The sequence below is a fragment of the Motacilla alba genome, chromosome 9 (assembly GCF_015832195.1).
Source record: "Motacilla alba alba isolate MOTALB_02 chromosome 9, Motacilla_alba_V1.0_pri, whole genome shotgun sequence".
Taxonomy (NCBI): Eukaryota; Metazoa; Chordata; class Aves; order Passeriformes; family Motacillidae; genus Motacilla; species Motacilla alba.
In genome coordinates, this window is record NC_052024.1 from 9,683,939 (window position 1) to 9,711,088 (window position 27,150).

At 37.5% G+C, this 27,150-nt stretch overlaps 1 protein-coding gene across 2 annotated transcripts; it reads left to right on the forward strand.

Moving 5' to 3' along the window:
- On the forward strand, window positions 1–27,006 carry RHBDD1 (rhomboid domain containing 1). Of its 2 annotated transcripts, XM_038146222.1 has the most exons (7): window positions 1–87; window positions 5,874–6,392; window positions 7,600–7,732; window positions 11,021–11,109; window positions 12,601–12,651; window positions 17,109–17,231; window positions 25,970–26,082. In XM_038146222.1, exons 2-7 carry the CDS (start codon window positions 5,960–5,962, stop codon window positions 26,080–26,082), a joined length of 942 nt encoding a protein of 313 aa, XP_038002150.1. In that variant the 5' UTR covers window positions 1–87; window positions 5,874–5,959. The 2 variants fall into 2 exon arrangements, with proteins under 2 accessions (XP_038002150.1, XP_038002149.1); XM_038146221.1 differs by lacking the exon at window positions 1–87 and having other exon boundaries at window positions 5,960–6,392; window positions 25,970–27,006.
- The last annotated feature ends 144 nt before the right edge of the window (window positions 27,007–27,150 follow it).

A 27,150-nucleotide genomic window follows, 5' to 3' on the forward strand; every position in this document is an offset into this window, starting at 1 on the left:
GGCCGGGGCCGCGCCCTCGCCGCGGAGTGGCGGCCGCGGGTCACGCGGGGCGGCGCGAGGTTCCGGGTGCCGCCGCCGCCGCAGAACGTGAGTGCAGGGGCGGGGGGATGCCGGAGCCGCCGTTCCACCTCCTCCCCGTTCCTGCGCGGCTCCTCCCGCCGTGCTCTCCTACTCCGCTCTCCTGCCCTCCGCTCCTGCCCTCCTCCTGTCTTGCCTTTGCCGCCGCCTCCCGGCGGAGAGCGGCCCCCCGGCCGTGAGGGGCGCGGCCCACGCCCGGGGAGCGCCGCCCTGCTGAGGGGGGTGCCCGGTGCAAGCCCCGACAAGCGGGGCCTGGGCTGGGTGAGCTGCCCTGCAACTGCGCTCTGTAGGAGCTTTTCCTCCGCCGCGCTTCGCTGCTTCCCGCCGCTGCAAGGAGCGGCGCTGGGAATGACGGAGGCGAAGCGGCTTGAGACGGCGAATCGCCGATATTTCACGGTTTCGCAGCCATTATCTTTGTACGCACACCCAGCGTCGTGCGTGTGGGCTCGGTTCCGGGGAGCGCTGTGGGTGCGCAGGAGGAGCCGGGTGTCGGCAGCCCGCGGGGCTTTATCCGCCCCGCACCTGTCCGTCAGCTGGGCTCCTCGCCGCCGCCCCTTTCGTTCGCCCCATTTTTTATAAATTCTGGAAACAACTTCTTCAAAAATCAGTAACTCGCCACAACCAAATCCCTTTCTTTGTTAATAATACAAAACAAAACAACCTACCCAAAAAACCTGCAAATAACTTGCAGCTGTATCAAAGTAGAAGCAAAGGCAAGTGTATCTTGTCTGCTTTTGGTGAGCCTTCTCACGGTTGATAAACACCGAGTTTGAGTAATTCAGGTGTCTGTAAAATGTAATTAACAATACCTGAGCTGGTTTGATTTCCTGAAATAGCAGAGTGATGTTCTTCCTGGAACTGGTTTTTATTGACATAGGTTGGAGGTGTAGATGACAGTAGTATAACGCTAATACTAGAAAGCATATGTTCCTGAACTGGTTATTTAACCAGTATTATTTTAAATGGATTTTTTCAGAAAGTGTGTTTCCTGCTCTTCCTTTCTCTTTCACACTGCAGACAAATTTTTCCCTCAAAGCTACCAAGGAATGCCAAAATTGTAAGAGCTGTTGGGCTTCACACTTCTGTAGTGGAGTCAGGCAGTCTTTGATGGTTTAATTTTTTATAATATTAAAAAATTCTTCAGATAAAGGAGATTGCTCTTGTAGTATGATTACCCCGTTATAACATTGTACACGTGTAACAATTGTAATCGAATGGGGAAAAAAGAACCCAACAAACCCCAAATCCCTGACCCTGAGTTGAACATCTGTGAAGTTAAAACTCAGCTGTGGTCTAATCTGAAGCTCACTGTTGTTTTGATGTATTTTTATTTTAAGCTGTGACATCCTCTTACCTTTACAAGTACAGTGATATTAAATATTTATGACTATTTCACTTCTCCAGCTTCGATTAGTGTAGATGTATCCTGGTGTTTTGAAAGGCAGTTACTAATTACTGTCTGTTATGAGAGAGATTTGACCTAGTCCCTTGGGTTCTTTCCTGTGAAAGCTGTCTCATTTATTTTAGGATAAGGTGGCTAAAATGATTCTTGGCATGTATTGTTTAACATGTCTATATTTGATTGTGAACAGTAATGGTTACACCCTTCAGAACACAATTTTCAGTTTTAATGTGAAGTTTTTAGTTTAAAAGCTTATTTTGTTAAGGACTTCCTCTTTTAGTGGTACCTAAGAGGATTAAAAAATCTATAAAAGATTTTCAGTTTTCATGCTGAAATAGATATAAGAGGCAGAAGAACTTCTTTATTCTCACAGAAAACTTTGAATGAAATTTAAAATGTTGCATAATAAAAAAAGACTGTGATATAGCCATTTATGAAGTCATTGAAGGTTGATATTTAACTTCAAATTGTCTCAGTAAGGGAGTTTACCTTGTTTTAAAACATCTTTATTACAGATGTGTGACTTCTCTTACCAAATTCTGAAATGCTGTGTCTTTTAAGTTCACCATTTAGTATTCCTTTGTTAAGGAAGCCTCTTTAAAGGCACATCTGATGAATCCAGAAGATGTTCTTTATGAAGTAATTAATTTTATAATTAAGTCACAACCTTGTCTTTGCTATGAACTGTGTAGTTGACTGGACATTTCGAAGTTTATTGTAGCTGACAGCTTGTGGCTGACCTTCTCCTTGCATACTTATTAAATATAAACAGGATGATTAATTGTGTTTCAATTTTTTAGTTTATTTTTCCTTGCATTGGTTGTTTTTTTCTGTTAGGCATTTTCCCCAACTCTTTCCAAAGTTTGAGGGCCACAGTAAAAGTGTTGTTTACAGTTGGCTCCTGCTTCTCTGCCCTCCTCTTTTGCCCTAAAAGCACTGGTTCTGCTTTACCTGGAGAAGCCTTCCTATCCTGAGACTGCATCTTCACACACAAGTGGTGTGGGCCTGTTGAGGCTTATCTTTATTGTGGAATGCTTTGTGCTTGGGATCTGATACTCACCCTTCATGTTTCTCAAGTGGTTTTGACATTGGTCTAGCTCTAATCTGAACATGTAGGCTGAAAGCACAATTTTTTTTTTTTCCCAGAGTGTACTTGGTTTTGCAAAAACATAAATCAAAAATTCAGGTTAGTTATGTCTGTTTTAGGGGGAGCAAGGGCACAGGGAGATTCTTTTCGTCTGAAGTCAAATTACTGCTATAGAAAAACACAGTAGAACATTTCATTTGAACTGATATTTACTAAAATATTTACTTTATTATATTTTTTTTTAGTAATGTGAAGACATAATATTTTATGTTTGCCAAGGGAGTGATGGGGTTTGTCCCAGTAAAAATAAGTTTAAATGCTTTCACTTGCTTAGTACGAAACAAACAAACAAATTCCAAGAATATTTAGCTCGGACATTTATCTTGAGTAGGTGACAAAAATGCAGACACGTGGCAGCCTGGATGCGAGACAAATGTCCGTTTCAAGTCTGTTCTGGAAATTTGTACATTTTGAAGTAGGTGGCATGTTTTCCAAAAAAAAAAAAAAAAGAGGAAAAAAGTGCTTCATTGTTTCAAGCCTCATTAGACTTTTAATAAACAGAGTAGAGGCTGAGGAGGAATGTTCAAACAGTTGAAAGCTCTATATGTTTAAGGGAGCTGCATTAAGGAGGCTCTCAAATAACTGCTGTCTCTTTCTGGGATCTTTTTCCCTCCGACTCAAACACACAATGTGTTTTGGCTGACATTTTTGGTTGCTCCCAGCAATGGGAATGGTTTATGATAGCTAGCACTGCTGTAGTCATGATGGAAAGCATTTCCAGTCCTGTTCCATGGTGTGTTCCTGGCTATGTGCTGCATGAGGGTTTCTGTTCTTACGTGCATGGGTGTTGAAAGTACTTAAATTGGGAATTTAAGGGTATCAGAAGCAGAGATGGGAACTTTAAAACGTAAGAGTATTTGACAATTTGAACAACATGGTGTGGCAAGATTTTGATGTTTCCTCATAAGTTGCATTTAAAGGATTGAATCACTTTTAAATCATTTTTTAATCACTTTTAATTTCTAACAGTTTTTGTGTCGACTGTTTTGTGATGAAAAAGATGTAACTGTGCATGTGGTACAAGAAAAGCTAGAGGTCTGGGCAGAACATTATAAGAATATTGGGGGATGTTGGTGTACCTGATATATGAGCTAGTGTGGAAAAAGAGAATGACATTGATTAAACTTTGGATTAACTATTTTTTTGGTAATGATGACTTCAAAGTCAAAGCCTGACAATGTAATTATCTGCAGTGGCCAGTTTGCAGTTTAACAGGTTGGTTCGTTTGAGCTTTGTGAGGGCTTCAGCTGTGGTCTCTGCAGTTAAATTGTGATCATTAGACACTGGTTTTAGAAGGCACCAGTGTAGGATGCTGCATGTTCAAGAGGCCTGGTATAAAGCATGTTTCTGTTGTTCTCACTCTGTTTTGGACAAGGCTCAGGCATTATGTAGCATTTCCAAGATAATAACGTGGGAAAAATGTAGTCGCTTTCATTGCAATGTAGCAAATACATTTTACATGCATTCTGGTTTACTGCAGTCATTTTCAGGGTAAAAAACCACAACCAATTTGATTTTTTTCTTCTCTCAAATTGCTATAATAAGCATAAATGTGATTTAAACAGAAATGCAGAGACTAAAAAAATACTTAATTATAAGAAGTGGTATTAATTCATTCTGTGTGTGAACTAGCATGGAGCTGTGCGCTTCCCTCACCTCAGCATAAGCAGAGAAGGTAGCCTGGCCCCTAGCTGGTTGTCCTTGATGTTCCACCCTGTGCAGGTCTCCCAGGTCCTTTTGCTGTTACAGGATAACATCATCCAGAGGTGCTTTTGCTTTTCTGTCTGTTCACTCACTTTGTGGAATGAAACCCAATCAAATTATTAAGAATACTGTGAATACCTGAGTAAACATATTTAATAAAGTGTTTTCAGGCATAGCAATGGTCTATAGAAATGGGAAACAGTAAATCCTAACAGACATAATGGGGAAGGTAAAATTTTGCAACTTGAGCTGTCCTTTATAAATGTGCCATTTAACTTCCTGTCTCTAGAAGAATTAGATTGTTGCTTGTTTACTAATGAAAATGTTGAAGGGGAATAATTTTGTATTAATTGGAAAGGCATTTAAATAAAAAATTAGTATATTTAACTATTTTTTGTATAGTAAAAAAGAAGGTTAATGGGAATTTTGTATATATCTCATTATTTCATGTTGAAACCTGGTGGCAGAGTTATTATTTCTCATTATTTCATTTGAAACCTGGTGGCAGAGTTTTGAAGAGGAATTGCATTTTGCTGGTTCTACATAACTGATGCTTACACATGGAATAATGTGTGTCTTCAGTAGATCTGCAAAGAAGGGACACCTTGGATGGGGGAGAGGCTGTGCAGTGGTGGGGCCACCTTGCAGAGTTTTCAGAGTAAAAGCAGGACTGGCCAAACTGGGGTCTGGTTCCCAGTGCTGGGTCTCTTCCTGTCTTCCACAGGAGGTTCCATGCTCACAGCCCCCTGTGCTGTGTTATCCAGTGCAGTTTCCTCCCTCCCCTCTTGTCAGTTGCTGTCAGAGTAAATCTGTTTCTAGCCAGATCTGTGTCTGTAGCCCTCTTTAATCTCCTGGGTTTTTCTGGCATAAATAAGGCAAAGATGAAAATTCTGTTACAACTCTTGAAATTTTATATGCTGGTTTTGTATATGATTTCCCCCTATAGTTTTCTTTTCTCCATTGCTTACTTCGAAACTAAACTCTTTATTCTCATCCCTAGGGAAGCAGTAACAATTTTCAAATTGCATCTAGGAGTACTTAGCTGTGTCTCTGTTCCTTTTGTAAAAATTGTGACTTCAAGCTTCGCTTGTTTTGAATATTTGCAAAAGTTGGAAAAATGGTAATTAAAAAAAAATTAAATATGTGGCAAACATAGGAATCCTGGAAACTGAGACTCTAGAGAAGAATTTTGAACTGTTTTCCTTCCTGAAATCTTAATTATTCTGACTGAATCAGAATTAATGAAAACATGTACCCAAGTATTTTAATGGGTTAAGTACAGCATGTCGAGGGATGTGAAACAGAGGTTGCAGACTGCTTTTTCTCTCAATGCTTGTCTGGGCTACCTGTATAAATCTCTTTTGTTTGTGTTTTGTATCAGTTTACAAATTCTGATTTCTTTTCCTCACTTGAATTTTTGTTATATAAAAGGTCTCAGCTGATTACCTTGATGAATATTTTTGTGTTTAAAAACTCACAAAAATAGTGATGAGCTTTGAAACACTGCAATAGGTATATAACAAGTTATCTTTTTTCTTTCAGAATTTCCAAAACTTGTATGGTTTTGAAATTGAGCAAAAGACTGGAAATCAGAACAATCTTCACATTTCTTTGAATAAGAAGTGACTATGGAACGAAGGCAAAGAGGAGTCAGTGCTGGACTGCTTTTGCTGCTTTATCAAATTTCTCAAGTTGGGCTCCAGAACATTCCTTCTGTTACCCTTGGGGTACTTGTACTGAATATTTTTCTCTTTCTGAATCCTTTGAGGCCACTGTCTGAAGTGTGTCTCAGTGTAAATGAAGCTGTCTACAGAAAGAACTGGCAGCGTTTGCTGCTTGCTCCTTTCCACCATGCAGATGATTGGCATTTGTATTATAACATGATTTCCATGCTTTGGAAGGGCATAATGCTGGAAAGAAAGCTGAAGAGCATATGGTTTGCCTATATAATTGCAGTATTTTCAGTACTGATTGGAGTAGTTTACATGGTGCTGGAACTCCTGGTTGTGATAATTCTGGATGATCCTTCCTATGAAATGAATTGTGGTGTAGGTTTTTCAGGTGAGATACGGTGTTGGTCGAATTTATGTATGTATGTATCTGTATATATGTATGATTGTCATATCAGTATGCTTATCCTGTTTTTAAATTTAAGGCATGTACTATGGGCATGAACATAAAGGAATTCAGTTCATGTTCTTATGACCAGCAGAGACTTCACCTGAGAATGTGAAAGTATCATCCTGGTAGAACTGTGTTTTCTTTTTAATATTGCTGGTTAATTAAAGTGTGAACTCTTGATTTTCAGATGTCATGTAAGCATTTCAATAATGCTCCTTAGGTGCCTTCTAGAAAAGCCTGTCAGTTTAAAATTACTCATGCCTGTCTTTGGGGAGACTCCCCTAGATTTGCTTCTGCTAGCAACATCCAAACACCTGATTTTGGTCATCTTCCTTCCAGTAATGGTCTTGTCTCCTCCTTTAGCAGATAATTTTCAAGTCAATAAACTCATTTTCTTTAAAAAATCAGCAGTCAAGTAGAAAAGTAGCCCTGCATTTCTAGATAAGTAGGGGATTTCCTTGCTGTCCTTGGGACCTAGCCTTAGAAGGCAAGCCTTCTTTTTCAGCCTTTAAGAAAGTTGCTCAGACCACTGTGAGCTTTCTCTTGAGAGGGACTTTTTCATAAACACTTCCAATAAGTTCTCTGAATTCATTCCATCATATTGGCTGGCAGTTGCATGATAAAACAATTGCAGTCAGTCAGAAATTAATACTATTTACTGTGATTAAAGGTGTTTTATCTACTTTTTTTTTTTCAGAAACAAGTGATTCTGGAGTATGTGTAAGATGATTTTCCATTAATTCAGAATTTGAACCTACTGTTGAGCTTTACATGTATTTGTTTGTCTTGTTTTCAGTAGTGGCTTTTCTCAAGTCACAGAATGTTTTTTTGAGTTCACTAATTTTGTCAATTATTTCAACTAGAACTCCCATTTTAAATTATGTTTGTGTTGTTTTAAATACCTGAATAGCTACAGTTAACAGGAACATTAAAAAGCAGCTTAGATTTGGCTGTTAGACAAATGTGCAATTTTTGTATATTTTTTTTTAAGTCACTGAACAGTATCACTGAAAGAACAGAACTGTTCTGGCATGCAGCAATACACTTCGTGGTGCTTTGAAACTGCATGGTACTTCAAACTGTTTGCATTTCTTTATTATTTGGGCACAAGTATTTCTCTCTTCATGTGATTTCTTCTTGTTTGCAGGAGTCTTGTTTGCTTTGAAAGTTCTGAACAACTATTATAACCCAGGAAGAGTGAGCAGTGTCTTTGGATTGCCCATATCCAGTAAATACGCTTGTTGGGTGGAGCTGCTGGCTATTCATTTTATCTCCCCAGGGTAAGTGCATTTAATATTTCAAGGAAAGGAGAAGAGATTCAGGCTATCTGGAGTAGTTTGAAATGTCTTTTGAAGTGTGAGTAGTGTTAGCTGGTATCCCAGTGCAGTGTTGGGCCGGCAGTCTGCTTTTTCCTTAAAACCCTCTATTTTGAGTACATTTCAAATTAAAAACCTGAAATACTGTTCCCAGAAGGTGTAATTGAGTATTTGAGGGAAGATAACAAAAGTTGATGGACATGGAAAAGGGCTGTGCCTTTTCAACGAGGTAGCTGAACTACTCCACCATTGTGCCAAGGGCTTCATGAGCTGAGCAACATTCCACTGTTTGCTTGCCATTTCTGTCCTAGACCACTCTGGCTTAGTCACTCCTCTATTTATGATCAAAATATCATCCAGTATTCTGCCAATTTTGTCACTGTCACTGTCCTGCAGTGCTGCTAGTCATCTCCCTCAGTTTCCCTGTGTGCTCTGTGCCAGCCCAGTTCATCTGCCCCTACCTCTGGGAGAACCTTGCTCCTCTTTGGCAGTTGATTTTTTAAGTCCTGTTTGCAAATGAGTAAATTTCCTGTGTAATATTTTGTAACTGTGAATCACATTGCTGAATATATGCAAAGCACATACACAAAACCTATGAACTATCAAATCACAGTTTATGTACAACTTCCCACTTTTCAGAAAGAATTAGAAAAAAAGAGCTCAGCAATACTGAGATATTCCTTGTCAGATACTACGATATAGCTGCTAGAACATTTCCTAGTGCAGAAGGAGAATTCAGATATTGCTTAGGTTAAGCACTGGTTTTATAGCTTTATGCCTGGCTGCTCAATTAACTGCAGTGAGGATTAAAGACAGAGGAGTGCTCTGCTCAAATGCAGTTTTGTTTGTGAGCTGCATGCATTGCTACAAATATAAAAGTAAAGCTTTCGGTGCATTAAAAACATTTTTCTGAAAAACATAAACTGTTGTTTTAGCTGAACATAGGTTTTATTTGGTGATATGTTTAACAATACTGTTTTTAATTAAAGAATAGTGGAAGGGCGTTATGTTTGAAGTGAAACCATATCCTGCTGTTTATGGTAGAGGAAAAACATGAGGTCAGTCGTTGTGTACTGTTCTTTTTCAGTTGCTTTACTGTAGAAATGTCTTTGGGTAGAGAGTGGTACAAAGTCCAGAAATAATATCAAAAAATATTTCATAATTTCACGGAAGTTTAGATTGCTACCTCATCTAAACTTCTACAGTGATCTCTACCGAGGTCAGTTTCACAGCACTTAAATGATAATGGAGGGCTACAGAAAACAAGTAGTGATCTCCAGAAATTCATATCCTAGAACACAACATGTTAAATTAGTAACTGCCTACTGCCTTGCAATGAACCATAGCCATTGTATCTCTCACAGCATTGCTCTTTCAAGCTCATCTGTGTGCTCAGGGCAGGTTATAATATTTAAAGTCTGTGTTTAACTGGTTCCTTTTGTAAACCAAATTGCATAATTTAATTTTGAATAGATAAGAGGTCAGTAATTGGGGCAGAATTCTGCCCAGTTAGAAAGCTTAAGCAGTAGATTTGGACCTGCTGTGCTGGGAGAGGATTTAGGAGTTTACTGACATCTTATTATTTTCTTTCTCATTAATGTTTTTGTCTTGGAAAAAGATTTAAGTGCATTCAGTATCCTTCTAATCTTCACCTTCTGTAAAGGATATTGAGATGTAGGCTTTGCTTAGCAGTCTTTGGGATTATTTGTTTAATGAAAGAACAGACATGTGAAAAAATACTTTCTGTTTAATCTGTGCCCCTTCCAGAATTGAGCAGATATATTAAGTCTTAGGTGAGCCAATATCATGTTGGTGATTTTAGAGTAGGTGATTTCTAAGCATTTTTAATTTTCTGAGGTCAGACACTTTTCAAGTCAGGCATGCATTTTTCATAAATTTGGAAAATCTGTTCCAGAAAATCTGTTTGGAAAATTAGTTCCTTATAGATAGTTCCAAAATAAAGTATCTTTTATCTATAAATGTTCACTTCAGCATTTATGTGTTACTCTCTAGAGAGTTGTTGGTTACCAGTGAGAGAGAACTGCAGCTGTCCATAGCATGATAGTTTGAGGTTAAGTAGGTGGCAGAAGAGTGAATTTAGATTTGATCTTTACCTCCCTCCAGTGACACATGCATTTTCCATCCTTTTACCACTGATGTCTGGAAGCTGTCTTGGCTTGAATGCTTGTGCCATCATCTGTGTAACTCCTGTAGACCACTGACTTGAATGTAAAAACTGATGCAAACATTGCACTTGGTACATTAAACTGAGGTTGCATTTCTACTTTGAAAAGGCAAAAAAAAGCTCATTTTAGCTCATATTATTTAATTTTTTTGACAACCAGTATAAATGAGTTATTTCTAATTGCACATAAGAGGAAGTGTTAATGTTTAGTATGTTTGCTTCTGTAACTTCGTAATAGAGGTGAAAAATTTGCAACTTGTGTTTACACCTGCTTGAATTCAGAAGATTTTCTCTTAATCTATGTTTAAACACAAAAGAGTCTAACTCTTAACTTGAATGCTGAAAATTGATTTTTGAATTTATAGAGTACCCTGTAGTCATGTCAATAACTGGAGCAAATGTCCTTATTTACTGTAACATGTGCTTCTGGTTTGATTTCTCAAAAGACTCCAGAGCCTTTCCCTTCTGTGTACAAATGGTAATGATATTTTTTAAAGAAATTGTTGGTATGCATAGAAAAGCATTTGGATCTCAGCATTTCAATTGTTCTTTTAATTTTGAAGGCAGTGTATTACAAAGATTGCAGTGGATCTGCATTCATGCTTCCTTCAGACTAATTGTAGGATTGCATGGATAGTGCAGTAGAAAGTTTTGTGTTTGTGCTTTCACTCAGAAATGTACATGGTTTTGGTGAGATCTACCCAGACATTACAATGTAAGTTACTTTTCTAAAGCTTTTTTAAACCAGTTCACTCCTTGGGTAAGTCCTTAAATGCTTTTAGAGAGTCATATTCTATAGCAACTAAAATGATCTCTCCAATTAGCTTTCTCAGGATATTTTTAAGTACTTTTCTGTAACTGTGTAACTCCCAATTTTAAGGTAGTTACAAAGAAAGAAAACTTGGCATTACAACCTTGCAGGCAAGTAACGTCTCTGCTTGGTCTCACTCAGGGACTTTCTCTGAGAAGTCTCAGAGACTTTACCCCAAATTCTACACTTTCCCTTTTGTATCCCTACCAAAAAAAGTCTCCCTTTCCCTTACTCACAAGATTTTTTTACTTTCTAGGACTTCTTTCGCTGGGCATCTGTCAGGGATTCTTGTTGGATTGATGTACACTATGGGACCTCTGAAAAAGATCATGCAAGCCTGTGCAGGTATATAATTTTGTTGAATTAAAGAAATCTGCATAAGGAACACTTTTATTTTTAAAATTCAGTAAGCCTTGCATGTAGAAATTCAGCCCATTCCAGCAAGTTTTTAGACAATTAAAGATGTGCTAATTTTATTCAAGTGGGTACGGAAGAAAAAATTCAATTTTTTTATTAAATATTGACAAGAACAATTAAGAATAAATGTGACTTTCAGATATTTTTACTTAGAGGAACACCTTTTACTCTTCTTTTTAAGTATTTAATTAGAGTATAATTTTTCAATGAAAACATCACTTCAAATGAAGTGTGGGGAAGCCATAAACATATGTCAGAAACAAATGTTTCCATCGTGATTTCTACTGTTATGTTGATTCTAATGGAAGTCTCTGGTTTGATAAAGGTGCTGGGATGCTTAAGAAATGGTTGCTGGATTTCTCGAGCTGTCCAACAATGTGTTATTACACTTTTCATATTGCAGTAATAATTATTTTCTAAAAAAGATGATAGCTTTAGACATCTGCAGTCTTAACAATTGTTTTAAATACAGCCCTGCAAACTTTTAAATGAACACTCCCATAATGTCAGTGTTTTCATTGGAAGTCTAAGCCCCGATACAGCAGCTGTGCTGGGGTTGGTTGGCAGAATATTTGGCTTTTTCTGTCTGACTGCTTGATAGGTTGAGTACTTTATTCATGACTGTTCTATCAAATTGAACATGGATACAGTGTTTGTATAGGGGGGAATTAATTGTTCAAATGTGTGTGCTCTCACTGAGGCTTTGATCACAGTTTGGGGATAGTCTGTAGGTCATGTATGTTCAGCAGCTGGAAGGGAAAAAAGGACACCAGAGCATCAGCTTTCCTGCCTTGCTGGAGGAGCAGACGTCAGGTGTCCCATTAGTTAAAGGTTAACCTTGCATGATGCTGTGCCACAGGGGAACTACCTGATGCCTATGGAGCAGGCAGGCATCAGCTCAGCTGCCAGGGCAGCTTCAGGGTCTCCGGCCTTGGACTTGGCAAGATGCAGCCCTGCCTGGATAACCGGCTCTGATCTCCTCACTAACTCTGCTCTGGTTGGAGTTGGACTGGGGATCTTTTGGTGAAGATCCAATGGATTTCTCTGGGATTCAGTGGTAACCCCACAGTACTGTTAGTGAAACCTGCCCTGGCTGCTGTGCAGGTTCTGTGGGACTGACAGCTGCAGGAAGCAATGTTGAGCACACGGGCATTTTTTTTTTCTCTTGTGTAGCAAAGCAGGAGTAATGCAGTGTTGCTCTACTCCTCAGTTTTCTGTGCATTAAACATTGTTACTAATTTCTCTCAGTAGAGAAATTGTTTATTATGTGTTCTGGGAGAACATTATAGGTTTACTTTATTTCTTCCTATATCTAATGAAAAAAAAACTCTTAAAGAAAGGGTACTTTAAATTTGAATTTTGTCTTCTATAAAGTAAATATGATTATTCTAACAGTGTATCCATTATTCTTTTATTTAGCTGGCGTTTCTTTCTTCACTGAGCCTGACAGGCCAAGAGATTACTATTCAGGTAAGTACTCTTGTCCACTTAACCAAAAACTTATTCCAGCTTTAAAAACAGTTTCTGCTAAGGATTAGAAAACCTATAGGAGAGCTATGTAAATGGAAACATACAGACTATACAAAATATTCTGCACACGTATACCTGCTAAACTTCTATTACTTCTCTGGGCATGTCTCACCTTTCCTCTTCAGGCAAGTGTGTGGATGGATTCTGTACAAGAGGCTTAAGCCTCAAATTAAGGTCATGACTTCCTAAAATGCTACCTCAGGGAAATATCATTCCTTTGCACAAGGTGTAGCAGTGGGGAAATTGTGTCTACTGAAAGCAGCCTTTTGGACCTTGGTAAATATGCCCTCATCTGGCAGATTTATCTGTTCCATTCTAGGGTGGTTTTTCCCTTCTAACAAGGATCTTCTTCCTTTGAACCCTCTCTGTAAATGAGGTAATTTATGTGCAGAAAGCCCCTCCTCAGCAGACTGAATTGAGGCCATCTTCAGTTTGTAGATGGATGGTTGGAATGCTGGCACACTGAGTGGAGCACGTTTGATTCACCACTCCTGCAGAGCATTGAATCATTGCCTGTGGAGTGTACAGAAATAATAGGTGGAGTCCTATCTGTGGGGCCAGGAGAGGCTGGGAGAAGAGCTCTGGGTGTTGGATCTGAGCTAAGGGATGCATATCCTGGCATCTCTTACCTCCTGCAGTGATTTATGCTCTTTCCTAGGCATCTGCTGGAAGAACAGGATAAATGCATAGTGATAACTCTCTCAAATATCTGCCAGTGTGCAGTGGCTTGTGGCTTAAAGATGTTCTCAGCAGAAAGCTTTATGGGAGGATTTTGTCTTTAATAGCCTGTGGTAGATCCTTCTTCCATCAATTTGTCAAAAGCTCTTTGAATCAACATGAATAATTTTAACACCTACATCATCAGAAAAGACTCACAGTTTGTTTCCTGCTTTAGAATCTGTCATGTTTTGGTTTGGCTTAAACCTGCTAACTACTAATTTCATTTGATGCACGTTAATTCTTCTTTGGGTAGGGAGACTAAACCTTCATTCTTTATATACTTCCTTCCTTAGTGGATTTTTAGGCTTCAGTCCTGTATTGACAATGGCTATCTTTTCCCTCCATTCAGAAAGTTGGAGTCTGTCTGGTTGCTTATAAGGAAACTATTTCACATGTTGGATCATTCGTACTGTTCTCTGATGTTTTGTCAGGCAGGGTTTTTTTATTTTGTGTAGTCTTTTATAATTGAGATGTGCTTACTTTGAGCCAAGTTTATAGCTACTTTTATTCTCTCTGATGGACTTTGTCTTCCATGATCTATCTCCAATTTTATTATTACATTAAATAGTTCCCACAAGCAGGATTCGGGGCCCTTAAGTATTTTTGAAACATCTGTTTTGTAATTCCTAAACAAAAGATCTTCGCCTGCTTTCTTCAGCAACAGCAACAGGGATTGTTCCAACTTAAAAGTATATTTACTCAGGATTTTCATTACTCTCATTTACTCTCAGGTCACAAAACATTTGATCTAAAGGCCAGTAAAAAAATAAAACAGTGAAGTGAAATGAGAGGTGATCGCAGCGTGTGCAGCGAGCATGAGTGACCTTTCCCGTGGCTGGCAGTCCCAGCCCAGGTGAAGGTGCTCATCCAAGTACAGGTGCTGCCCAGCCCAGCTGCTCACAGACACTGAACCTTCCTCCAGTATCCCAGAACAGCAGGGTGCATGGAAACTCAAAAGATTTATATTGGAAAAAGTCCTTTAATAGCTAATGAAGATAAGAATTTGTACTTGACATTTAAACTCTGTGATCTGTTACAGCCCCTGTACAAACACCAGCTGCTGGGAGCTTGGGTGGGTGTTTGAGGCCACCCTTGTGGAGGAGCAGCAGAGAGATTCTCAACAGCCCTTTCTGTTTGACTTTCCAGCTCTTTTCAAGTAGGGAAAATGGAAGAGATTTCATGTAGTAGATCTGCCATGATAGGGAGGGAAAAAAAAGCTGTAGAATGCTGACAACAAGGAAGTCTGGGATTTTTTTGCATGTTTTGGGCATTCCCAAAATGCTGTTACTTTGAGTTCTTTTGGACAAAGGGGAGATGGAGAGAGTTAACCTGAATTATCCTGTCTTCCAAGTTTACCTTTAGATATAATAACTTAATTTTTTTCTTTGTACTAAATTCATTTGTCTAAAATGACTTACAGCTGCAGTTAAGAAAATATATATTTGTTATGTTCGTTCCCTGTTCATATACTTTGTAATTGTCTTTCATCCTATTTGCAGAAGTCTTAATGGAAGATTTAACCTTTTAGTTGGTGTATGATATATGGAATAAATTTGGCCATCTGTGAATGAAGAAAACTCTCTCTAGTGTCATAGGCTAATGATGCATGTCTTGATTAGTTTTTCACTTTCTGGCATTGCTGATTTATTACTATGTGCCTTTAAATACCAATTTAAGTAGAAAAATAGATGAAGCTATGGTCAGAACAGATTTTATGAAACAGTATGAGGAAACAGCTTTAAAAGAAAAAAGGTTTTAAGTGTCATTTTAGCACATTTAGTATTTAGTAGCTGAATTAGGTTTTCTCTAAGTGCAGTTCATGAATAAAGTATTAGGACATTTATTTTGATTAATAGGAACACCTTGAACATGTCAATGTTACCAAACTGTGTCTCATTTTAAAATAAAAGATTGCAGCTTTCTGAGCACTTACGACTTGCTGGCAGTGTGAAACATAAAACATAGAAAAAACGACAGCAATAGAACAAACCTAAAATATAGCATCCTTTTACTTTCATCAGATAATTTCATGCTTTTAGTAGCAGGATTTTTACACTCTTCATGCATGTAGTTTTGAAGCCTCCAGAAAATAAATTTATAGCTGAGAAAATGTTCATTCAGATTAACATAAAGCAGAGGAGAATGAGGGGAGTGTACAGACATAACAGCTAAATGCTGTCCCTCAGATTTCACTGCAGGTGTAGGAAAAATCTTTCAATGTCAGTTGTGTTCCAAGACAAGAAAGAATTGGAAAAAGACAGAATGTGTGCATACACTGTGTATGTGTACATGTGTATGTAAAATCAATGTAGGGATATTTGCAAATACAGAGGAATATATATAATTAATTCTATGTAGAACTTTGTGCAGTTACTCTGTTTATTTTTTCCTGCTTTTCCTGTATAACTTCCAAGACAGAGTATTGCTGGTTTTATTTGTCTAAAGATTCTAGAGCTTGGGATATTTTTCTTTAGCAGGATAATTTTTAAATAGAAATTATTTATTTGTCCTCACTTAATCATTTCTATTTGTTGTTAACAACAGAAACTTCACAAGTTTCACCTGGAATTGATATAACCAGTGAGAGAACACAAGACTATCATTGATGCTAATAATCTGAAGAAAAAGGAAATGGCCTGCTGTACTTGTTTAATACAAAAATATTTCTACTTTTCTCATTTTGAAAGACCTTTGTATAATTTTCTCTCAGTTGGAAGAAACTGGCAACCTTTCTGTACTTTGGTTCTTCAAAATCCCTTGTTCAGCTCTCTGGAAATAAACACATCACAAAAGCTTTGTATTTTGAAAATACAGGAAAGGAATAGAAAAATGGAACTTTTCTCCATAGTTTTCCTCAGATGAAAAGTATGACTTTTTTCCATCATTTTTCTTAGCTTAGGTTTTCTGTGCTCAGTCAAGATCAGATCAGATTGTGTTGTTAGGAGGAAGAGAGTCTTGCTCAATTCTCTAGCCAAGTAATTTTTTCCTTTTGAATCCCATGTGTTTGGGTGGGTGATGGCCTGTGCTTGGTTTTGGCCAGCTGTGCAAAGGCCAGGAAGGTTTGTCAGCAGTGCAGCAGCAGTCAGAGGGACACTGATGAGATCTGTGCTGTCTGGCTTTTTGCAGGGCAGGTTTAGCTGGGCCAGAGCACAACATGAGCTCTGTACAGCACTGCAGGAATCTTTTCCTGTGACTTCTCTAGGTCCAAAGATGACTGGAATTTATGATGACATTGTTTTATGGGCCCTGGGGGAAAGGGGAAGAAGAGAGGTGGGGAGAAAAAGCCTGAACAGTACCTGGTTTGTGTTCTGGTGATAGCAGAAAGGTGTCCAAATATTGACAATTAAATGTTAAAAGGAGATGAGGGAAACTGTCTTTCAGTTTCTGTGTGAAACTTCTTAGTAATAGCAATTCTATGATGCTTGCTTTTAGCAGTTACAAAAAATTGACATGTTTAGTCTATCTTTTTTCTGTTGGGTTTTTTTTTTCTCCTGTTACTATGCTGTGTCTTTGGAAATTAGAAGTTAATTCATGGCATATATTGTATAAGTAATTGAACTCTAATAATTTTTTTCTTTCCCAAATTAAAACACTTTGTGGAAGAAAGATAGCAAGAAGATAATATCTGATTTCACACTTGCTGAGTAGCAGCAATTTATTTTTTTTTTATTTTACAGAGTATTATGGCTATTACCCAGATTATCAATACAGAACTCCAAGGAGCTACTTTGATTATACAGGTGGGCTCACTGAAGAAGAACAGCTGGAGAGGGCAGTGCTAAACAGTCTTAATGAAAGAGGTAGGAATTTTATTGCATTTTTATCTCTTAAGTTATGATTCATACTGAAAGAAACTTAGGAGGGAAATAAGATGTATTCCTCATTACTTATTTTTGGACATATATTGTAATTTTGGGAAGGAATTGATATAAAATGAGCTTTATTGTAAGGGATATTGTCTGTTTTGCTGTCTTTTTAAGATGATATTTTGCATGATTTTTAACATTGAGTTTGAGAAAGAGATGCTTCAAAACTTTTAATATTAAGCATTTTGAGATGTTACTTGAAAGAATGAGTCATTTTTGTGGAGCTTTTTTTAAACTATCAACAAAAGAGAATATGAATAACAGTGATAAGATTATAATATAAATAAGTAGACAGTGTGCACTTTAAAAACTTACATGTGTCACTGTGAAACATCTGCAACTTTACTTTGTAGCTTTAAATAATCTCCCAACACTCCAGGTAAGACATATTGTTTTCTGCTTGTGTTTTTGAACAAAGGTAAGTTTTGTGCTATAAGAGGGAATATGGTTTTTTGGACAATGTGCTTTGATGAAACACAAGAATGAATTTCAATAGTACCTCACTAGTAGATTGCTGTGGCAAACCAAGTTTCACTTTAAACTTCCCTGCCAAAAGCAGCAATTCTTAACACTCTGGGAGTGCCTGGTTTCAGTGCTGGTTACAGTTTTTAAGCCTCACGGGCAAGTGAAGCAGGAAAAGGTACCATCACATATTGTTTCCAGTAGAATTTGGTGTGATCATATATGTAGGGATCATGCTTTATTTTGCACCTCTTTCTCCTGCCTGCTGGAACACTTTAGTTTGGACAAGGAAGACCTAAAATTTGAGCTCTCAAAATACCTCCTTAAACAAGCTGTGTAAAGGTTCAATTTGCCTATAGGCAGATGTCTTGTTTCACAAAGAACATGATACCGAGCATGTCACTGATCACACCTGTTTCAGGGACACAAAGGAAGAGATGAAATTTACTGTGCTAATGGGCAATTAGGATATTCTTCCCTGTCAGTTAGTTTGAAAAATAATTAGCTTGAATGAGCACTATGCTTTGAACATGATACGTTTTCCCTAAAGCATGAACATTCAGAGATTCTTGCAATTACATGGATGATGAAACAGGTACTTAACATGACAAAAAATTGCATAAAATAATTTGAAATAGGTTGTAATAGCAGGTACCACAATCAATTTAGGGCTCTCTTATTAATTTTTTCCCCAACTATGACATTTAAACTGTCACAGCTGCTCTGTAACTTGGACAACAGAGTACTCCAATAATTTCAATTGATTAATAATATCTTTTTCATCCTTATTTGGACAAGTACATTTATTATGACTTCTAGGCCATAAAATGTACCGTTATGGATTTAGAATGTTGATCTTATAAATTGATGTGATAGTATCCTTCTAACCTAATAAAAGAATTAATGACATAATATAGAATTTCCTGGTGCCAGCTTTTGTCCACAACTGAAAGCTAATTTGTATTAAGACATGCATTGAATTTAATCTCAGTACATACTGTTCTCTAAACTCATGTATGGGTTATCTAAACCCACCCTAAAGATACAGCATTTCTGTTTATTCCACATTCAGGCATTCTTGAACTGCAGATCTATTTTTATGCAATATCGTGAAAATTTCTATAATAATAGTAATTAGAGTCTAATGCGAGAAAAGAAATTGCTAGGCTTGTTGAGATCTGTGGAGGCATCAATTTTAAGACTACCAAACTTTCTTAGTGATTTAGGTCTCTTTGCTGGAAGAAATTGCTACTTATATTTTTTCCATTTTCAGTTGTAGTTACGTTGTTGCCTCAAACAAGAAACTGTTTGAACAGCATTAATTGCTTTTCTCTCCAGAGTTTGTTGGTTTGTTTTGATTTGGGTTTTTTTTAAATTTTTATTGTTAGTCTCATGATTTCATAGTGCTTTCAAATTTCAATATTTCTTCCTTTACTTAGAAAAATAATTTTAGATTTAAAAAGTCATAGCCTTTGATATTTACACTCCTTTTACCATGAAGTTCAGCTATATGGCTGACATTTTTGTTTAATATTGGTTTTACCAGCCACCCTTAATGTAACCCCAGTATAACCAAGTCTCTGATCTATTGTGTGCTTGCTGTTCTGCTCAGAAGAAATATCTTGATCAGTGTGGGATGTGGGTTTAGATTTTTGTTGTGGTGGGTGTTGGGATTTTTTGTGAGTTGAACTTTCAAGTGTCTGACATTCAATGTCAGTAATGTTAAGAATCCTTTGCAAGCTGGTGTTTCTCCACAAAAGACCAAGCTTTTTAAACATGGAGGTGAAAATCTTTATAGCTTGTGATTGAAGAGAAATACCTGCAAGTATCAGGTATAGACATTCCTCTTACATTTTATCATGGACTGTCTATGCCTTTCATTGCTTTTCATTTAAAATTAAACCCATAAATATCTCTCCACTCAAAAGCTTTTAGATGGCCAGGTATTGGTTACTCAGAGTCATTTGGTGCAGTTAGGAAATACCAGGGCATCTGGCTGACCTGTTCCCTGGAAGAGTTCCCACGTCTGTCTGTTGCTACTGAGACAGGATGTTTTATTGGAGTCTTTGAAATTTGCCAGCCCATGGAAGATTGTAATATGAGAATGGAACATATGTGAGGAAACAGGTGAAATGCTGTGTATTTTATTTCCAGTGTTATCTGTTCTTTCAGCAAGTACAGAAACGCCAGTCATTGCACTTGCATATATGGTGGTTTTCTGTAGAAATGCCTTAAAGCAGATTATGTGCTCAAATATGCAATGCATTGTTCAGATCAAAATACATTTCATGAAATCACATGCTAGGATTTAGGCTTTGAGAATTAGATGCAACTTTTGTGATGGATTTCCTTTTGGTTTTTTTTGGTTTTTTTGGTTTTTTTTTGGAATTCATACTATGGTACCCAACACACCTCTTGGAAAACCCATTGATCGGACCTCATGTTCTAAATACCTTTCTAAAACTGCAGCTGTGCTCTATCACCTGATCAGCAGCATTTTCTTAAGCAAATTTCTGGGAAAATGAATCAGTGAATTTTCATCATTTCCACACAGAAGGTTTTGGTACCAGTGTAAGAAGCAGACCACTTGCAACAAGAAGCATAGTCAGAATGACTTTAGAAATACTTAATGAATTCTCTTCCATCTCTCTCTTCATAAATACAGTGGTTGATGGAGGATAAAAGGTTTGCTGAAAATTAGAAACAAAAAACTCTTCGATTCTCTTTACAGTGGTGATTAAAGTTCATCAAAAGAGTTAAATGAACCGCTGAGCCTTTTCAGCATGGCAGTGAGCTGACAATGACATAGCTGGTGACATAGGTTCTTGCTATTGCTACAATGGATTTTGAAATAAGAATTTATTCAGATTTTCATGCTGAAATGTATACAGAATGCGGAGTATTTTTTTTCTGGGAGTTCCTAAATATGCAAATACACTTGCAGGTATTCCTAATTCTTTTGGATGTTTCCTTCTTGCAATTGCTTCAACTGCTGAAGACAATTAAAACAGGAGGAAAATGCTAAAAAGTATTACATCTTGGATGTTGCTAGAGATGGTTTGCATTCATATACACATTACACCCATTTTAAAAGCGTGGTTTGCATATGGAGGTGGAGACCTCTTGGTGTTTTGATCCAAGACCCAATGATACAAATGGGAGTCTTTTATCTGATTTCAGTCATCTCTGGAAATATTTATTTCCCTCAGTAACTTGTTCATAAAGGAACAAAAGTCATTCCTTTCACAGTGGGTTTGGCAGGGTCACCTTGCTGGAGAACAGCACTTCTGCTTCCCAGCTGTGGGCATCATTAGCAGGAGCTGTGTGTGGGCTGCACAAAAGCATCCCTCACCCTTGGAGAAAGTGGGAGCTGCTGGGGAGTGGCTCCAGTGTGCATTGGTATCTCCCTCCATCCATCTGGGTGTCTCAGGCTTGGCGCTGGGAAAGGGATATTGTTCAGAGTTCCTTTGTTGCTGTGGGTCTTTGTTACGCAAGCAGAAATGCAGTAACGGGAAAGCAAAGTGGTTTTTTATGTTGTAAGATTCTTGCAAATGTTAACAAACTTAGTCTGGGAACTTTTACTGGTAAACTAAGATCTGTGAATATTCCTTATTTTAGATTTACCCTTAATTTACTGTTTTAACTTTGGTTTATCAGTGGATTAATTCTATAGATTATGTATATAGTGTACATTTTTTCCATTGGGACCATTTAAAAAATGATGTTCTGAACTATTTTTTTTAATGTCTGACTGAATAAATTAGTCATTTTCTAAGGAAAAGCATACCTTGCTATTTGTAGCTCACCAAAATACTTCTACTACATTATGATAAATATACAGCCCACCTGAAATTCTTCTTCTAACTGAAGTTATTCATAGCTTTCTTACTACTCAGGAGAGGAATAGCTGTCACTCTGTCTTAGCCTAGAGACTGGTTAAGTAGCATGTTTATGTGGGGGGTTTTGAGTTGGTTAGTAATTTCCTTTCAATGCTTGGGAAAGAAAGACATAATTAATGTATCAGCCATTTTCAGTTAATAATGAGTTTAGCCTTGTTCTAGGTGAATTAATATCTGGAGAATTATTAAATGGTTGGGAAATGCAGTGAGATTGTTTTATGCCATCTCTCCTGGAGTATTTTCAGTATCCAGCTAAATGGTAACTGTAAAAGTAATCCCCTTAATTCTTTGCAGAAGAGCATCCAGTCCAGCAATGGTCTCTATCCTCTTACTTCTCCACTGTAGCATTGATTATTTGTAGCAAATGGATGATCTGAGTGTGCAGTAAGATTTTGGCTTATAAGATGGTGATTGATGCTTTCTAAAAATGTTACCAGTGTGCTTTTAACAAATTATTACTTCAAAAAGAGTTTATTTTGGTGATACTGATACTGAAAGATGAGACTTTGAAGCATGATGAAAATAAATATAAAAATCCTTAAGTATGAAGGGATTAAAGATTAAGTCTTTAGCCATCTCCTCTCCTAACCAAAACAAATTATCAGACTTTAGGGGAGGGAATGGTTTTGTGTATTTCTCAATTTTACCATCTCCTTTTAAAAACAAGAGAGACACAGAGACTGTTCAAGATTGGTCTGGCTTGCTCTTGTAACAATCCAGCTAGGTCTGGATTCATTGTATGTTACTTTCCTTCTGAACTCATTACCCTCAGCTACTTCCCTGCTAATTTGATTTTTCATTTGTCAGCATAGCACAGAAACAGTAGTTACTTCCATCAGTCTTCTTCACCAGTTTATGCTCAAGTCTGTAGATGAGAAGTATTGACATCAGCACCAGGAAGAACAGTTTGCTTCATAGAATGGCAAAATTCTTTTCATACATTGACAGAAACTGAAAGGGCTGTGCTAGAAACAATAGCAAAGGCTAATGAATGGGGTCTACTTGGAGCTGAGCAGGAAAAAATGGGGCAGTGATAAGTACTAAAAACCAGTGCTTTCAGACTGCATGTCTGCATTTTGCAGAGCGAAGGACAGGAAAGAATAAAAGCAGTTTTGCCATTTTATATTTTGTATTCATTTGTAGTTTCTGTCTGACTTCTGGTGAAACACGAAACAGTGAAAGGATTGGTATGTTTTCTGTGTCTCAGCTCTTTCTGGAAGCCTCCTAGTCGTGCTAAAGTATGAAAGGAGGAAAAATGCCTGCACTGCCTTTCCTTAAAATTCTCTGTACAACTCAGTAAATCAAAAATGAGTTTGATTAGACATAAAGACTTGACTGCTCATTGGCTGAAGAGATGAAATGAGTAAAGCAGCACTGGGCTTTTGACTCTGGCTTCTTGCTGCCTTCCAGTTTGCTGCTTCTACCTCCAAATGCATCAAAAACACTTTGGAATGAGCTGTGCAGGGAGGTTAAGGAGCCACTGTCCCTGGAGGTGTTTAAGAAAAGCCTGGATGTGGCACTCAGTGCCAGAGTCTGCCTGACAAGGGGTGTTGGGTCATAGGTTAGACTCCATGATCTCAAAGGTCTTTTCCAACGTTGTTGATTCTGTGGGGAAAAAAATATTTGGATGTTTATAAACTGAGATAACTCCCATTTTCTTAAATAGAAAAATAAATAGAAACTCCCATTTTCTTTGAACATTGGTATTTTTGCATTTAAAAGTAAGGCAAGTCAGGGTTCAATATGTTACACTGTATGTGATCTGTAGCACACCCAAGTGCTGGTTAGTAAATTTTAATTATATTCTGTTGTTATATCATAATTAGCAGGCCTATACTATTTACGGAAGAGATAATTTATATAAAACTGGTATAAATGAAAGCCAAGAAAGTGTTGGAAATTGTTATGACATTTGATCAAATATCCAGATCAGAGCTCTCTGTTTTGGTTAGCTGTGTGGTCCTTGCTGGGTTCAAAAGAAATTACTGCTGTCTGTGATTATCTTCTATAGCAAAGCCTCTCCAGAAGTGAAGAGTTTTTGTAGAAATGAGAAGTGTCTGTTCTTTGTATGGGTATTTAAGTGTTTGTATAGTTTGATTTTTGTATGGATACCACATTCAGTAGTGCCAGGACAGATTGTGATACTGAAAATGGTAAGCTGTTCAACTGAGATATTCTAGACTGTTCTTTAACACAACTCAAACTGGCATGAAAAAGAAATACAGACATACTGCTTTGTAATACCTCTGCTATTTATTTGCTACACTCTTCTTATCAGACCTAATTGCATATTTCTACTAGTGAGACTTTAACAGTTTGGTAGCTTGATATATTCCCCTGAATCTTACAGAAACTGTCTTGCAAATCCTATTATCTAACCTAAAAATAAGGTCTTGACTTCAGAGAAGAGGAAAAATCAAGTGAGAATTTTTGGTGTAACACTTCTGTGGCATTGCATTAATACAGGTGTAGTTACATCAGTTGCAATTACAGTGATTTTTTTTTTTTTTTTTTTTTGCTGCAAAATGCTTTAATTGTGAACTTAAGTAACCAAAGAAACTCCTATACAGAGTGACAGGATAGGGATGGGGGGGTCTCAGTCTTCTGTATTCACAGAACGTGGTTTTAGTTCACAATAAATTTGTAAAATGTGCCATGGGAGGGTTAATGTTTTGTTCTGCGTTTGTTGTACTATATCCTTTGGTTTTGTCTGTCATCCAGTGTTGTAGTTTTCCATGTCCTTTGAATGCAGTCTTAGATTCCAGTAGTCTTTAATTTGTTTTTGCTGATGTGTTGAAAAGCCTGTGTTGGTTTCATGCACAGATGTCAGGTGGTGTTTCAGTAGTAGCAGTGGCCTAATTACCATTTCTGAACACTGTGGCTTATAAATATTTTGATAAGATGAAGGTGTTATTTCATTAATATTTCTGCAGTAATTAAAAGAAAAAAGGTGTCAGAGAACTATTTTAGGTAACAGGATAATTTAAATATCTACATGTAGATACAAATACATGTATTTGAAACATCCAGACTTCGCTGTTCACCATATTGTTTGATGTAAAAAAAAAGATCTTTTCTTCAACCTAAAGCTTGTTAAAATATATTGTCTAGCCTTCTGTTTTTGGGTCAATATATAAAAGAGCATTTTTCATCTTTTTTATAAACACCTCATTATATTACTAGTGATTATTAAAGCACATGTATATTTGAAGTGTTGAGCATATTTTATGGGGACTATGCAAAGAATTGTCTTAACTGTGTAAGTGGTATCTGTTTGCTTAAATAAAAATTAACCTGGAACGCTGTATAGAAAAATAAATGTTTTTATAAGAAATTTTGATATTTAGTTGACAATTTCACTATAAAAATAGAATTTTTTAAAAAATGCAAGTAGTTTAATTATGATGATTTAAAAATCAATTATTAAAGACAGCATTATGATGCAATTTTAACCCTATGTGAGCAGGTGAAGCTTAAGAAATGCTGAATGTTACAAAGGTTTTATTACCTTTAAAGCAAATGTGCTTGTCCTTAGCACTGTAATTCTGCTCAGAAGGCAGACTGTGGTTTTGTTTCCCAGAGCCCCTCAGTTGAGCTGCTGTGTGTAACCAAGCCTTGCGTTGTTCCTGTGCCAGGCGCCTCGATGTGAATTCTGGAGAGCTGCTGCAAGGGCCAGTCCTGGCTCCTCGGGGTGCCAGGGCCCAGAGCTGTGAGGCTGGGTGTGCTCTTGCTGCTCGGAGTATTTTGCTTACACTTGGAATGGTTTTGCTGCCATGTGTCCTTGCCTTGTGAAACTGCTGCCAGCTGGGGGTGGGAGCTGTGTGTGCATCTGCTGTGGGTCTGCACATGTTGGGCTCGGTACTAAAAGCAAACACAAAAGCTGCTTTTACCAGAAGCGACTGCTGAGGACACTGAAACAGTTTAACATTCTGGAGTTTACTGTGTAAAGTAGGGATTGTGAAAAATGTGAATACTTGTTAATACTTGTTATTCTTAACGGGTTAATACTTGTTAGATCTTCTTTTTGTTGTGGTTTGTTGTTTGGTTTGGTTTTGTTGTTGGGTTGGGGTGGTTTTTTGGGTGGTGGTAGCTTTATTGTTTGGGGGAGTTTTCTGGTTTTGGTTTTTGTTTTTATTTGACTGTCTTTCAGAGCAGTTTTTGGACGTTGTAATTGCCCTGAAACCATCAGAATTGAAAACATTAAATTCCCTGTCTCCTTTGTGTTGTGACGCTTTGGCTTACAGGATATATATGTGCATTTTTCTCCTATTACAGACCAAAACAACAGTTCTTTTTCATTGTGTCTTGTAGATCTTGGTGGAGGAACACACAATTATGGGCAGCGACCTTATGGGTTTTGGTTGCCACCTGAGAACTCAGAAGAGGACATGAGAAGGCGAAGGCTTCGTAGGTTTGACAGATGATGAAGTTGGCAGGTGCTGATGTAAAGTGCTATTCAGACTTACCAAAATATTTACAGATTTATTTGTAATCTGTAATTTACACAATAATTTATAATATTTTTCCATTTTTTAACTGCATAGGATTTTGTGAGTTCAGACTCAGTTGGAACTTGAATAAGAAATGTGAGATAAGAATAAATATGTGATCTTTGGCTGTCTCCATCTTAATGCACCTTAAATGGAAGAAGACTGATGGCTTTTCCAAACTGTCTTTTTTTCCTTAAATTATTTTGTATAGCTTTAAGAATTCCTTGGCTTCTTGACTGCTGATGTTCTCAGACAACAGGTTTTCTTCATCCATTGCATCTGAAGTGTTACGTTTTCTATGTAACTTTAAAACTATGCAATTTTTCCTTACAAACCTTTCTCAGTTACCTGTGATGACCAGCTCATTTTTTGGGATTGCCATCTGAAATGACACTTGAAAAGATTGCTTTGATGACAGTGGCTGGGTCATGTGAATCTAGGCTTAAGCTCTTGAGCAGACACATAGGTGCAGCTATCCTTCTCCTGCTGTCCTTACCAAGAAATTATTTAATACAAACTACTGTGTTCCACACCATATTATCTAGAGCTTGGATGAGGTAAAACTGAGTTGTTACTACTTATGTTTTCCTAAAGCCTTTCTGAATATTTATGTTCTAAATCAAAAATCAATGCTCTTTACGGAGCTGAAATAATTTGTTAGGAGTTTTGTGTAAGGGTATGAGGCTATGCCATACAAAACATATATTTATTTAGTAATATACTTTTTTTGAAGCATCTGTTTCCCTTTTTAAGAAGGCTTGGAAATTTTGTTTTGTATATACTGTTCATGCAGCTTTAAAAATTCCACTATATCTCAATATTTAACTTGTTTGAAGACCAATGTCAGAGCTGAGAGTTTGTAGACTTGTGGAGATCATGCCTAAACACTGGCTACCTTGAGTTCTTCATTTTTGAGAATCTCCTTATACAGCCTGAGGAGCTGACAGGAGACCTGAGAGCTCAGTTGTCCCTCTGGGCACACCCTCCACACAAGGCCCTCCT